This window comes from Mycteria americana, chromosome 2 (genome assembly GCF_035582795.1).
Source record: "Mycteria americana isolate JAX WOST 10 ecotype Jacksonville Zoo and Gardens chromosome 2, USCA_MyAme_1.0, whole genome shotgun sequence".
Lineage (NCBI taxonomy): Eukaryota > Metazoa > Chordata > Aves > Ciconiiformes > Ciconiidae > Mycteria > Mycteria americana.
In genome coordinates, this window is record NC_134366.1 from 23975084 (window position 1) to 23990972 (window position 15889).

Here is a 15889-nt window from a genome sequence, read left to right on the forward strand (position 1 = left end):
ACAACGATTGTAAATTGATGTAGGAAGAGCCTGTCAGAAGGCCTTCTATATTGAAAAACCATGATCAAACCATGGAATATTCAGTCTTGAAACATCTTTTCTTAAATAGAAATGTTGTCTAATATTACTGTCTTGAGGACCTACTCTGTTTTGGTTCTAGACCTACTCTGTTCTGGTTTACTTCATGTGGAACACAAGTATAAATAACACATTTCAAATTCCATGCAGGCTTTTCTGTTTGTTTGTTTGATCTTAAGTAGAATTAAAGGCATTGCTTCCAAGTGTACTATTTACATTTCTTAGTTCAAGAACTAAATGGAAGTTCTTTGTGATCATCTAATCCAAGGCTTTAAGCTTCTCAGAATCTCAAGATGAATAACGGTCAGACCTGCTTAGAGTTTAAGAATTATAGAGGGGAAAACTTTGTAGAGCAGACGTGAATTAGCAAGGTGGATTAGCCATGCCAGTAGTGAATGCCATTGCATGTGATTTTAGTAAAATTTTCTAGTCTTTTAGTAAATACATCTGAGAACCCAGCTCTCTTGTCTGTTTTGTCCGTTTGTTTCTAAGAACTGCCTGATATTCTTTAGGGCACCGATTTGAGTACATCTGTCAATCTGGGTTTAGCTGGTTTAAAACATTTTATCCTGTCTGTCTATGTGGACCAGTGCTGGAGGCTTTTGTCCCCACACACTTCTCAGCCATAACAGTACAAAGGCCATCAGTATCATCACCCCAGCATTCACAACCTCTTCAGTTAAGATGCTAGACTTCGCACTGAAGTGACTGAAGCACGTACACACACATGTTTTGGCAGCTCTGCTGTAATATCAGTAACATTGAATGGCGTTAGCTATTCACTGAATGAAAAAGCCTCAGTTGAAACATACAGCAATCAATTTTCATTACATCTCCCTTCCTGCTTAAGTGATTTAATTTTGTACACTGCCCATACTTAAAAACTTCATATGGCTCTGCATTTTGAAACAGTTCTTGTGTTTCATTAGTGACTATATAGCTTGCTTTAATTTTGTTACATAATTTTAAGTGCATTTTCAAAATTATCTTTACTTAAATCTGCCTTGGTTCTGTTTACAAACACAGTGTTTTTAGAACTCTGTTACAGCATTTCAAGAATTTCAGCAGGTTTCAGACAGCTACTGAAATATCTTAAATTTTGTACTTTGACAGCAGTAAGAATGAGCAATAGAAGGATTAAAGTCCCATATCTTGCAAATCATCAGTTGTAGTTTCACTTGAGTAGTGAAAATTTTTCTTTTTTTAGATATTAAATTAACATAGTTTATAGGATATCACATTCAGTTTTATGAATTTTAAAATTCCTCTTCCAAGGGCCTTAACAGAGCCACTCTTTTAAGAATTGCATAACGTATTCTGTATGTATTGAGGCAGAAACAAAAAGCCAAATAATTTACTACTAGTACTATGTTAGGACCAATTAAGGAAGCTACTTAAAAATGAAGACAAATAAGTGGTAGCCAAAAGGATAAAACGCTTACATGCAACAATAATAAAAAAGAGCTTAGAAAGACACCTTCTGCCCGCAGCCCCTGACAAAAGAGACCTTGGTGGTTAAAAGCCTAGGCGGTAAGAGAAGCAACTATGAGAAGCTAAGACTGTGTCTTTTGAAAGGAAAATGTAGTGCCCAGATGAAAAAAATAGGGAAGAATCTACATTTGTAAATACAAAATAAAGCAGAGTTAAAATCTTCTGACGACTAACTGCAAAGTTATAAAATAAAAGCTAATAGTATTTTTTTAAGCCCATCAGAACCAGGAGACTTGCAAGCGGTCTGTAGTTCTGACAGGTGATCCCCAATATTAAAAAGTATTCAAAGTCAGTAAGAAAAGTGTAGTGAATTCCTCTTCATCTTCACTGGGGAAGACAATAGGGATTAGTTCTCATCTTCACTGGGGAAGATTACAGGGAGGTTTCCACACTTAAGCCTTTTTATGGGTGATCAGAGTAACTAAGAGTCTGAAGTGTCAAGATAAGTAAAAACCCCAAAATGCTGAAGAAACATCAGAATGAAATTGCTGAATTTTAGGTTACATACCACTGTAAACTGTCCTGGTACCAGGCAGTACCAGAATGAGAAGGTGACAACTGGACAACAGTACGTAGAAAAGGATTTGAAGGCCAATCTGGGAAAAATTCATGTGTAAATGTTTAATGTGTAAACATAGGATAAGAAGGAAGGTTTTCTTGTAGATAAATAACTGATCAAAGGATAAAAATGTCATTTTTTTCTTAATGGAGGGGGATCATTAGAAGAATTTTACGGGAATTTGTGTTAGGTCTGTGAAGTTTGTCATGGCACCAGCGAGGATTTGAAGGTAGGGATGAATATGATGGTTTGCTGCTGATACAAAAGTATTCGAGATACTAAAAAATGGTGTGGAAGAGCAGCAGAAGTTACTGAAAGATAGGGTAACAGAGAAGTCTCAGTACAATAAATGTAGATTGATTGCACATGGGATAAAACAATCCTGATTTTACATAGACATTGTTGGGCTGTGAACTAGATATTACCATTCAGGAAACAGATCTTAGATTTAAACTGATACTCAGTGATAGACAGACATATGGAGTGGGATTTCTAGGAATTATGCCATTGTATGAATGCATGACGTTTCACTCCATGTTAAAAAAGAACATTGTAGAAAGGGATCAGGTAACAAGGCTAATTGAAGGTACAGAATTGCATTAGTACAAGGAAGAACTAGGTTAGGACTGTTCGACCTGGAAAAGAGAGACACCCATTGGCATGTAAGAGAGGTCTCTAAAATCAGGAGTTTCATAATAAATAGGGAATGATTGTTAATTGCTTCTCACAATACAAAAATGAGGTGTCATCAAACTGAATTATCAGGTGGCAGGTTCAAAACAGAAGGAGATACTTATTCCCAGAATCCATAGTTTAATTTTAATTTTGTGAGTGGAGTTTATTAAATGCCACAAGTGTATATGGGTTCAAAGCCAATTAGGCACATGCATGGAAAGAAAAAATATATATCTTTGTGTTTTAGATACTGCCTCTCACTGAAGATGTCTTTGAGCAGCAGACTGCTGGAAATGGGGAGGGTAAACTAAGGATATCACTGTATGTTTGCCCTGTTGTACTCTATCGTAAGCATCCACTACTGACCAATGTCAGAAACAGGATACTGGGCAAGACGCTCTGTTGGTTTGACCCAATGAGGACATTCTTGTGTACGGTACAACTTGTAACTTAGGCAAAAGGATAGGTAGATGCAAGTAAATGTTTAAGCCATCTGATGCCTGTAGAAATATATTGCTTAAATAGAACTATAAAGTTATAATTGACATTCGTTTGTAGTGACCTGAAGTTATACCATATTCATGCAGTAAGGCTTTCAGATTAGTATTGTTAATACTTTCATTATTTATTGGTTTTGGCTTCTTTGATATCAAGGACGTGATGTAAATAAGAAACTTATCTGTTAATTTTATTTCAGTGTACATAGAAAATCCTGGAGGCTTTACAAATCTCCATTTAAAAACAGGTTGTTTGGCAGTTATGGAGCTGTATTTAAAAGATGACTGGTTTATGTATCTAAGTTCAAGAATGCTTGCAAGACAGCAAAACGCCTTTTGGGCTGTAAACCTGGTTCAGATTATATGGGTTTCAAATTATTTTACCAAATATGGTGGTCCTTCAGAATTATCACTTATTTAATTTGAAATAACAGATTACTTTTATTTAAAAATAACTGTGTTTTGGTAACTTGCATGCCATTCTGGTGCAGTTGTCACTTACAATTAAAAATAGAATAGTATTGCTATACTTGGCAGCCAGTACTGTGGTAGCACAGCATAACTTAGTCATGCAAGAATAAAAATGTCTTACTCATACTTTTATATTCAATGCTTTTGTCATAGTGTAAACCTCATGAAGACCAAATTAGACCCAGAAGGACTGGGCATCATATTACTGGGTCCCTTTCTGCAAGAATTTTTCCCTGAGCAGGTAATCAATATAGCTTTATTACTGCAGAGCATTGTCTATTCTGCTTGTCTTTGAGATTCATTAAACACTTCCATCAATATCACAGAGCTATTTTTAATAATAAGTATTGCATTCATTTGACACAGCTGACCACCAAATAACTTCTTGTATTACACAACAAACTATAGACTTCTGTTTTACATAAGGTGTCCATGGTTTTGCCAGATTTACACTGGAAGGAAACTCCATTGTAGCAACAAGTTCTAAAATTAACTTCAGGAAATATATAATCATTTTGCACATGAAATCGAACTGGTTCCCTACTCAGAAAGTTCATCTGAGTTTGGTTTTTCTGAGAATAAATGACCATACTGTTTTTATCAACATTACAAATGTCCGCTGTAATTGCTAGCAAATGGGAAAAGGTTACAAACATATTTAAAACTATTTTAATGTCTATCTCTAATAATGTAAAATTTTTGACAGTTTAACAAAAAGTCATGATAGAGTTATGTTTAGCATATATGGAAGTCAGTATCTGCCAGGGTAATGGAAAATTATGTTCAAATTCTCAATGTGTTCCATATATTCATTAAGGTAGCACCACCACTGAGAAGCATGTGTTAACCTCGCCCTGCTGTCCTCTTCTCCCTTTGCCCTGGCTCACATTTTCCTGCCCTCATGCTGCCCCCCTCCTGCCACCAGGAACCTCTTTGTACAGATATGTGGTAAACCGGAACAGGGAACTGGTCCAGATGAGAGCTCTCTTTGCAGGTTTATGGACGCTTGTTCCACGGCCATGCAAATGCTCGTATTGGCAGAAGAGAGGGTTTCCCCAGTGACAGAAAGACAGGCTGGTGAGGCAAGAGAAGGCCTGAGAGGAATACTTCTTTGGAGGCTTTTGTGGCTTAACATGTCATTGAAACTATATGGCTTAATTTTTACAACCAAGGAAATGTGAAACTAATATTTTTAAAATGCCTTCAGCAAGACTCTCTTTGTTAAGGGTTGTGCAGCACTGTTTGGGTGTAGTATTCTGTACTATGAAACAATCTTGTCATTCAGAAGACACTAGAACTGCACTGCCAAAGACGGTAGGGACTGAATACAGCATTAAGAGATGATTCATCATCTAGAGGAAAAAAAGAGTTAGAGTGTTCATTTTCTCCAGATTTACAGAATTACATCTGCATTGTGTATTTGCCAACTGTTTCTTCTTCCTTTCATTTGTATATCCAGAAGTGGAAATACCTTTACAATTGAATATAATTTAATCTTATTCCTTACAATTATATTACACTTGCAAATCTGGAAGACTCCACTGCTTAATTTTAGGCCCCAGATGCTTAGAATGAAGTTCAGAACACCAAAGCACATCCTCCATAATTGGCTGTACCTAAACTGTCCAGTACTGCAGGCCACAGGTAGCTGCAGGAGAAAACAGCCATCGTATGGGGCTGCTGCCTCTGTTGCCTATTGCTGAAGGGCATCACTGACTGAAGAAGGGCAGCTGGAGAAGGGAGCACAGTGGAATCATGGGCAGATCCCCACCTTAGTCACCTAGAGAGTTGGTGGAGGAACACTCTACCTGCTCTAAAGTTGGAGCCCCCAAGTCAATGCCTGTCCATCAAGTACTAATTCCCTGCTGCACGTGATTCCCCACCACTCAGTTTTGCCTGTGCTGTTGAACCTTCACTGGCTCCAGTACAGAACATGGGAAGTGTTACTGCCTTGAGGGTGCAGGCTGAACAATCAGCACATTTTGGACTGGGACCTGCCAGTATCAGTTACTGAATGAATGGTGAGGGCACGGATATGTTATCCAATCTGTCTGTGCTCTGTGGATCAGATAGCAGGAGCCCTTCCCCGTATTGACACGTCGTTCAGAATTCTTTCTGAAAATTAAATTCTGCAGAAATGAAGATGAATGTCTTTCTTTAAAATACTGTGAGGAAGTAGCAGATGTCAGTGATGGTTGGAATTGTTGATGTTCCCCTTTATACAATATTTGAACACTTACCTAGTGCTCAGGAGGTCCAGATTCAATTCCTTCTTTGCTGAGAATATTCAAACCCTTGTTCTTACTCTCCTAGAAAGTACTAAACTCAAAAGCAGGAAGGGGTCTCAGCTTTCTTTTTCAAAGCTGTTGGCTTAGAAGAAAAATATTCAAAGATCATTCAGCCTGAGAGAGCAAGCCTGACTCTTTAGTGCTTAGGGCAGTCACCTGGAGAGGGGGATTCCTGAATTCCCCGGTAGCCCTTTTTTTTGGGAAACAATTACTGCACAAAATTCTTAACATCCATGGGACAGGAACTGGAAAGCAGCACTTCTTTTCCTTCAGGGTGAGCATACCTTCCTCAGGGAAAAGAATGTGTCCTCTTTCCTTCCCAACAAAGCTTGATTTTTTATTCATCTCTGTGAAGCAACTTCTGTAAGTAGAGTTACCACTTACCTTCCTTTTCACCACCCTCCCTCCACTGAATAGCCTGGGTTGCTGTGAGACCCATACAGAGATAAGGGTTTTGAATCGTTTAAGAGGAGAAAAATGAATGAGGGCTTTCTGTAATCTGATGGATGTACTGTAACCTGAGCAGATTTCTTCTCATTCCAGCCTTTACCTCCATGTACTTAAAAAAGGGATAAGGTTTTGTTTGGAGCCTGGTCCAGTAGGCATAAAGGAGATGATTTGTGTTTCCTGATTCAGTGAAATGCAAAGCTCTTCAGTCCTTTTAGGACTAAAGCATTTAAACACCTGGAGTGGTAAAGGTTGACAACTGCAGTACATCTGCTGTTAGGCCTCAGCTGAACAGGTGTCTGCACAATGAGTTTACAGTTAGGCAGGCATGGGCACAAACTACTTTTTAGCTCTCAGTTGGAGGGTTGGAGATTGGATCTGGTCCTTAGTAAATATTTAACTTCATAGCATCCAAACAGTCATAAATACACGCGAATGTGGCTACTATGTAAGGTGTCTGACTTTAAAAATGAGGACAGTTTCTACATGGTCAGTGCTGAAGTTGTAGCTTAAAGTGTCCAGATGAACACAGAAAATCATTACTTGCTCTTGGGGGCATTACCCATTAATTTACTGACACCTTTTTATTACTTCAGATGAGAAAGGTAAAATGAACAAAATCTTCGAGATTATGTCACCTAAAAGAAATTGTGCTTTTTTACAATTTCCTTGAGTCTTCCTGTTTAAATGCATCTGTCTAGTTGTAAAGAGACTGTCAAGGCACAGTGCATATGTTACATGAAATTAACTGTCTTCTTTCTACTAGGACTCTAGGGTTTCAGAGTCATTCACTGTTTACCATTACAATGGACTGAAGCAATCTAACTATAACGAAAAGGTAAGATTTAAGAAACATAAATCTAGCCTTAATAACAATTAGTATGCAGAACTGACTCCCTGTGTTAAATTGTAAAACTGACGATAGTTACAGGCAAAATACTTTAACTTGAAACAGACTTTTTACAAAACTATTATGTCGATTATTTTCTTCCAAAATTATATATTTGGAATTGGAAACTGCTTTGTGCTCCTGGTCATATTTTAGCTAGTATACTGCATCAGTTGGCTAGACTGCATCTCTTAAGCTATGCGTTTGATTAGAGCACTTCTCATGCTTATCCATGAGAGTGGGATCTGAACTGTAAAGGACAATGAAGATGTAACACGGACAAACTGCAGCTTCTGTAAGTAACCCTACATCCACGTTGAGATGTTTGGAAATTTTTGTGAAATATTTTAGTACTCCAGACCGACATCAAAAATCAGTATTTTTTGGAACCACTTTGGGGGAGGCAAAACTGGCCTGTTTCATTTTCAGCTTTCTTGGAAGGAGGGGTATACGTGACACACCGTGACTGCTTCTAAGTTAGTTCCTGAATTAGCATTTAGGGTAGAAGAGTATAAGACATTAACAGACACAGGGAACAAAAATAACTTCAAGTAAGAAGACTCTTCGAGAAAATGTATATACTCAGTCTTTGGAATAGCTTGGAGTTAAGTCCTTAAAATTACCCCTGTGAAATCTCCAGCAGTTTCATACCCCAAAATGTAGGCAAAAGCATTCAAAGATGCATTTATCTTTACTATTGAACATATATACACAGTCAAGAAAATTTAAACAAATTTTTGTTTTCAAACGATTCTGCTTATAGCATTTTAAATATTGTTTTATGAATAGAGCTGATTTGCAGCAGAAGTTCCATGTTATGGAAAACTACTTCCATAAAGTTAAGGAACACTGTCCTTATAAAAATAACAATATCAAACTGTGCAACTGGAACAGTAGTAGAAGAATGTTGCAAAAATTCAGTAGTTGTCACAGAATTTTTGCATTGCATTTCCTAGATTACTTTTTTCCCCCAGTTTTGGCCTTTACTGTCTATTGAAGTAAACAGTCAAATGAATATGGCCTGATCAGGATTTTCAGGCACTTGAATCTAAGAGATTAGGTTTTTTCAATTTCATACCTCTTTTTTTTTTTTTTTTAAGTATATAAAACTTCATGGATTTGATTTTTGTAGGGAAAAAAAAAAAAGCATCGTTGTCGTGGTTTAGCCCCTGTTGGCAACTAAGTACCACGCAGCTGCTCACTTACCCTCCCCCCCAGTGGGATGGGGGAGAGAATCTGAAGAGCCAAAGTAAGAAAACTCGTGGGTTGAGATAAGAACAATTTAATAATTGAAATATAATATAATAATAATAATAATAATAATAATAATAATAATAATAATAATAATGAAAACAGAGAGAGGAAGAAAACCCAAGAAAAAACAAGTGATGCAACTGCTCACCACCCGCTGACCAACGCCCAGCCTGTCCCTGAGCAGCGATCGCTGCCCCCTGGCCAACTCCCCCCAGTTTCTATACTGAGCATGATGCCATATGGTATGGAATAGCCCTTTAGGCAGTTGGGGTCAGCTGTCCTGGCAGTCCCCTTCCCAGCTTCTTGTGCCCCTGGCAGAGCATGGGAAGCTGAAACAGTCCTTGACCAGTGTAAGCACTGCTTAGCAACAACTAAAACATCAGCGTGTTATCAACATTATTCTCATACTAAATCCAAAACACAGCACTATACCAGCTAGTAGGAAGAAAATTAACTCAATCCCAGCCGAAACCAGGACAATCATAACAAATCCTCTCCTAACCCGGTGGAAATAATCATCTCATATTAGAGTTTTTAAACAAACATAGTCTGACATAATTGGATTTATTTTGACAGGTCATGTATGTAGAAGGCACAGCAGTTGTTATGGGTTTTGAAGAACCAATGCTACAGACCGACGACACTCCTGTAAAACGCTGCTTGCAAACCAAATGGCCATATATAGAATTACTCTGGACCACAGATCGATCTCCTTCATTAAACTGATACGTTGCGCATAAATAACATACTACTATCGAATGCTTGAATGGGGATACAAGAATTGGTATTTGCTTGGAAAGTGGTATACTTTGACTGTGTGGTTATACACTGGTATCATTGATGAATTGTAAATAATGATTACAAACACTTTTTCAGTGTTAATTGGAATATTTAATTTTTTAATCAGATTGATTTCTATTATAATAGTTTGTCTTTTTTGGCCACTGTAGTACTGTTAATGTGAGTTATCCTAAAAAAAAAAATAAAGCCTACTTATAAAGTCTTAACATTATTTTGCCATCTCATGAAGATTTGAAAAATGTCTGATATTGCAGAATCTGCATATTAGATGTCAGGTCTTTAAAACATAAAACATATTCAGCTTCCTCTGAACCATATAGGCATGTTTTATTATTTAAATTATATTGGCTTACATTACAGTACCATAATGTGTGGACTAGACTGGCCTTTGCACTGGGTATGTTTTAATGAGTTTAAATTTTCTGCAATTTTTCCTAAAATCTAATTTTACCTAAAGAGCTTGCACAATGTGACATAAATATGATACATTTTTAGGAATATTAATAAGTATAATTCATAAATACTCTTTCTTGGCAGTTGTATATTACTGTGGCTTAGTTACCAGGCATGTTAAAAGTGAACACAAAATCTGAGGAAAAACAGATGTATTAATATTTATTTGAATTTGTATAAAAGAAATGTAAAAACATCAGAAAGAATTTCTTGTTCTATAATCTCTAACCTATTCAAACTTATAATATTGCCAAATACCTCTTCTCAATTTGTCCAAACAGCAGTGTAAGCCAGCGTTATTGTATGTGTTAAGTGCATGAGAACATCTGTTATTACATTATTATATTCCTTTATTTATTATCAACTTGTTAGCCCTAAAATAAAATCTTTTCCTTGAATCATGATGTATTGTTTTAAGTTTGGTTTTAATCGAACTTGTTTTACTGCCTCTCTAAGATAATGAAAAGGGACCATGGTTTAGAAATGTCAGGTTTCTAGCTGAACACATCTCAGGAAAAAAAACCCCAAAAGATCACAGAATCACAGAATCACAGAATCATATAGGTTGGAAAAGACCTTTAAGATCATCGAGTCCAACCATAAACCTAACACTGCCAAAAACCATCACTACACCATGTCTCTAAGTACCTCATCCAAACGTCCTTTAAATACCTCCAGGGATGGCGACTCAACCACTTCCCTGGGCAGTCTGTTCCAATGCTTGATAACCCTCTCGGTGAAGAAAAATTTCCTAATATCCAGTCTAAACCTCTCCTGGCGCAACTTGAGGCCATTTCCTCTTGTCCTATCACTTGTTACCTGGGAGAAGAGACCGACCCCCACCTCCCTACAACCTCCTTTCAGGTAGTTGTAGAGAGCGATGAGGTCTCCCCTCAGCCTCCTTTTCTCCAGGCTAAACAGTCCCAGCTCCCTCAGCCGCTCCTCATAAGACTTCTGCTCCAGACCCTTCACCAGCTTCGTTGCCCTTCTCTGTACGCGCTCCAGTACCTCAATATCCCTCTTGTAGTGGGGGGCCCAAAACTGAACACAGTATTCGAGGTGCGGCCTCACCAGTGCCGAGTACAGGGGCACAATCACTTCCCTAGTCCTGCTGGCCACGCTATTTTTGATACAGGCCAGGATGCCATTGGCCTTCTTGGCCGCCTGGGCACACTGCTGGCTCATATTTAGGCAGCTGTCAACCAACACCCCCAGGTCCTTCTCTGCCAGGCAGCTTTCCAGCCACTCTTCCCCAAGCCTGTAGCGTTGCATGGGGTTGCTGTGGCCCAAGTGCAGGACCTTGCACTTGGCCTTGTTAAACCTCATACAATTCACCCCAGCCCATCGATCCAGCCTGTCCAGGTCCCTCTGCAGAGCCTGCCTACCCTCCAGCAGATCAACACTCCCACACAACTTGGTGTCGTCTGCAAACTTACTGAGAGTGCACTCGATCCCTTCGTCCAGATCATTGATAAAGATGTTAAACAGAACTGGCCCCAACACCGAGCCCTGGGGAACACCGCTTGTGACCGGCCGCCAACCGGAGTAAACTCCATTCACCACCACTCTCTGGGCCCGGCCGTCCAGCCAGTTCTTTACCCAGCGAAGAGTACACCCGTCCAAGCCATGAGCAGCCAGTTTCTCCAGGAGAATGCCGTGGGAAACCGTGTCAAAGGCTTTACTGAAGTCTAGATAGACAACATCCACAGACTTCCCCTCATCCACTAGGCGGGTCACCTTATCATAGAAGGAGATCAGGTTGGTCAAGCAGGACCTGCCTTTCCTGAACCCATGCTGGCTGGGCCTGATCCCCTGGTTATTCTCTACATGCCGTGTGATAGCACTCAGGATGATCTGCTCCATCAGCTTCCCCGGCACCGAGGTCAGGCTGACAGGCCTGTAGTTCCCCGGGTCCTCCTTCCGGCCCTTCTTGAAGATGGGCGTCACATTCGCTAATCTCCAGTCAGCAGGGACTTCCCCAGTTAGCCAGGACTGCTGGTAAATGATGGAAAGGGGCTTGGTGAGCACATCTGCCAGCTCCTTCAACACTCTCGGGTGGATCTCATCAGGCCCCATAGACTTGTGAGTGTCTAAGTGGTGCAGCAGGTCACTCACCATTTCCCCCTGGATAATGGGGGCTCCAGTCTGGTCCCCATCCCTATCTTCCAACTCCAGGGGCTGGGTACCCATAGAACATTCGGCCCTGCTAATAAAGACTGAGGCAAAGAAGGCATTAAGTACCTCAGCCTTTTCCTCATCCTTGGTCACTGTGTTTCCTCCCACATCTACTAGGGGCTGGAGATTCTCCTTAGCTCTCCTTTTGCTGCTAATGTATTTGAAGAAGTGTTTTTTGTTGTCTTTTATAGCAGCAGCCAGACTGAGCTCTAGCTCAGCTTTGGCCCTTCTAGTTTTCTCCCTGCACAGCCTCGCTACACCCCTGTAGTCCTCCTGAGTTGCCCGCCCCTTCTTCCAGAGGTCATAGACTCTCCTCTTTCTCCTCAGTTCGAGCCAGAGCTCTCTAGTCAGCCAGGCCGGTCTTCTTCCCCGCCGGCTTGTCTTTCGGCACCTGGGGACAGCCCGCTCTTGTGCCTTTAGGACTTCCTCCTTAAAGAATGTCCAGCCTTCCTGGACCCCTTTGCCCATAAGAGCTGCCTCCCAGGGGACTCTGTCGACCAGTCTCCTAAACAGGCTGAAGTCCGCCCTCCGGAAGTCTAAGGTGGCAGTTTTGCCGACCCCCCTCGCCGCTTCTCCACGTATCAAAAACTCTATCATTTCATGATCGCTCTGCCCAAGACAGCCTCCAACCAACACATCACTCACCAGTCCTTCTCTGTTCACGAACAAGAGGTCCAGCGGGGCACCTTCCCTCGTTGGCTCACTCACCAGCTGCGTCAGGAAGTTATCTGCCACACGCTCCAGGAACCTCCTGGACTGTTTCCTCTCTGCTGTATTGTATTTCCAGCAGACATCTGGCAGGTTGAAGTCCCCCACAAGAACAAGGGCTAGCGATCGTGAGGCTTCTCCCAGCTGCTTATAGAATAGTTCATCTGTCTCCTCATCCTGGTTGGGGGGTCTGTAACAGACTCCCACCACAATATCTGCCTTGTTGGCCTTCCCCCTGATTCTGACCCACAGACACTCCACCCTATCATCACCATCATTGAGCTCTAAACTATCCAGACTCTCCCTGACGTATAGGGCTACCCCACCACCTCTCCTGCCTCGCCTATCCCTCCTGAAGAGTTTATAGCCATCCATCGCCGCACTCCAGTTGTGCGAGTCATCCCACCATGTTTCTGTGATGGCCACCATATCATAGTTTTCCTGACGTACAATGGCTTCCAACTCCTCCTGCTTGTTGCCCATGCTGCGTGCATTGGTGTAGAGGCACTTCAGCTGGGGTGTCGTCCGTGCCTCCTTCATAGAAGAACACCCCTTGCGTGCTTTGAGGCATTTCACTGGTGTTTCCCTCTTGGCTCCCGTTGCCTCAGTATCCCCTGGCTCAACTCCGCTCGACTTCGGCTGTGCCCAAGCGTACCCCGTGCATCTCGAGGACTCAGGCCGACTGTCCTCGCTGTCAGCCGCTCCCTCCAACCATGGCACGTCGCCCCTCAGCTTCTCTCGGGCAAGCCTGATATTATCCCCCTCCCCCTTCGAGTCTAGTTTAAAGCTCTGTCAATGAGCCCTGCAAGTTCCTGTGCAAAGATTCTCTTTCCCCTTTGAGAAAGATGAATCCCATCGGATGCCAGCAAACCCGGTGCGGCGTAGGCCATTCCGTTGTCAAAAAAACCAAATCCGTGGCGATGACACCAGCCACGGAGCCATGCATTAATAGATTGGGCATCTCTGTTCCTTCTGGTGTCACTGCCCACCACTGGAAGGAGAGAAGAGAAAATAACCTGCGCTCCTGAGTTTCTTACTAGCCGTGATGATGTATTGCATCTTAACTCTGATTGCAGAGCCTGTGCTATTGCCAGCAGGGCTGAATTTCACATTTAGATTTATTTACTTTTTAAAAATTCATTTTCATGTGTAAATAACAATATGACTGTAGAATGATCATCATGCAGGAAAACAAACTGATTTGGTCAAAAATGTATGTAGTGTGGGGGAGAAACCCTTGATGGAGAATTTGCACTGTAAAGCATGTAGTAGTGGTAGAAAGAGCACATCCTGTGCATGACATTGTGCAGATATGTCCTCTGCAAGACTGTACAATATATCTGTTAGATTTACATGTGGAAATAGGTGAACAGTATAGTTCTGTGGTGGGTTGGCCTTGGTTGGCTGCCAGGTGCGCACCCAGCCACTCTCTCACTCCCTCTCCTCAGCAAGACGGGGGAGAAAATAAACGAAAAAGTTCCTTATCTCATCGAGGTAAGGACAGGGAGATCGCTCACCAATTATCGTCACGGGCAAAACAGACTCTAAATTTAATTTATTGCCAATTAAAAATAGAGATAGTGAGGAAAAAAAAAAAAAAATAAAACCACCTTCTCCCCTGCTCCTTCTTCCCAGGCTCAACTTCAATCCCAGCTCCTCTACCTCCTTCCCACCGAGAGGGCAGGGGGACGAGGAATGGGAAACGGGGGTTGTGGTCAGTTCATAACACTTCATCTCTTGCCACTCCTTCCTCCTCACACTGTTCCCCTGCTCCAGTGTGGGGTCCCACCCACAGGAGACAGTCCTTCACAAACTACTCCAACATGGGTCCTTCCCACGGGCTGCAGTTCTTCACAAACTGCTCCAGTGTGGGTCCTTTCCATGGGGTGCAGTCCTTCAGGAATGGACAGCTTCAGCATGGGTCTCCCACAGGCAACAGGTCCTGCCAGACAACCTGCTCCAGCGTGGGCTCCTCCCCACAGGCTGCAGCTCCTGCCAGGAGCCTGCTCTGGCATGGGGTCTCCATGGGCTCCAAGGCACAGCCAGCTGCTCCAGCGTGGGGTCCTCCACGGGCTGCAGGTATCCACCTGCTCCGCTGTTAACCTCCATGGGCTGCAGGGGGACAGCCTGCCTCACCATGGTCTTCACCAGGGGCTGCAGGGGAATCTCTGCTCCAGCACCTGGAGCACCTCCTCCCCCTCCTTCTTCACTGATGTTGGTGTCTGCAGAGTTGTTTCTCTCACATATTCCTGCTCCTCTCTCCCAGATGTCACACAGAGTTTTTTACTCTTTCTTAAATGTTATCACAGAGACACCAACAGCTTTGCTGACAGGCTCAGCTTTGGTCCGTCATGGAGCCAGCTGGAACTGTCTCTGTGCAACATGGGGGACAGCTCCTGGTGACTTCTTCTCACAGAGGCCATTGCTGCAGCCCCATCTGCCCCCAGCCACCAAACAAGTTCAATCAGGGCTTGTTTAAAAACCTAACTTCTGAAATTACCATGACCATCCCTTACTGCAGGACTGACAGCAGTGTATCTTACCTCTTTTTGAGATTTCTTTTTCTGAAAAAATAATTCCTTTGCAGATGACAATAATTTGAAAGATTCCTTAATTCATCTTATCTGACTCACTTTACTCAGAACACAAGTATTTCGTCTTGCTATGTGGGCCTGATGGTAAAAGACTTGTACAACAGTAGTATTGCTACTCAAAAGTATATAGAAAATTAATTAAGAGAATCTGCTTTAATCTGGATTGCCTGGCAAGTCTGAAGCTTTACTTTTCCTAAAATGCTCAGGCTTGATAGGTATTTGTTTTAGCTGGTTTTGCACATTTTAAGATAAAGTCTGCTCTCCTGAATTCCAGCATGGTGAGCTTGCTGTGCACCCTCCTCACTGCCCCAAGGATCTTGAATTCCATTATTTCATGATCACTACAGCCAAGACTGCACTTGAGCTTCACATTCCCCACCAGCCCCTCCTTGTTGGTGAGAACAAGGTCCAGCATAGAACCTCTCCTCGTTGGCTCCTCTATCACTTGGAGAAGGAAGTTATCATCAATGCATTCCAGGAACCTCCCAGATTGCTTATGCCCTGTTGTG

The 15889-nt window shown here is 41.9% G+C and overlaps 1 protein-coding gene across 9 annotated transcripts in view; it reads left to right on the top strand.

Annotated features, from left to right (window-relative positions):
- The window catches only part of MINDY3 (MINDY lysine 48 deubiquitinase 3), a 61965-nt gene extending 51656 nt beyond the window's left edge, over positions 1 to 10309 (top strand). For all 9 annotated transcript variants that reach the window (XM_075492716.1, XM_075492717.1, XM_075492720.1 and 6 more), the window contains 3 exons: positions 3925 to 4012; positions 7273 to 7344; positions 9226 to 10309. In XM_075492716.1, coding sequence (XP_075348831.1) covers positions 3925 to 4012; positions 7273 to 7344; positions 9226 to 9375 — 310 coding nt within the window. In that variant the 3' untranslated portion in view covers positions 9376 to 10309. The remainder of the gene's footprint in view (positions 1 to 3924; positions 4013 to 7272; positions 7345 to 9225) is intronic.
- Positions 10310 to 15889: the final 5580 nt, after the last annotated feature.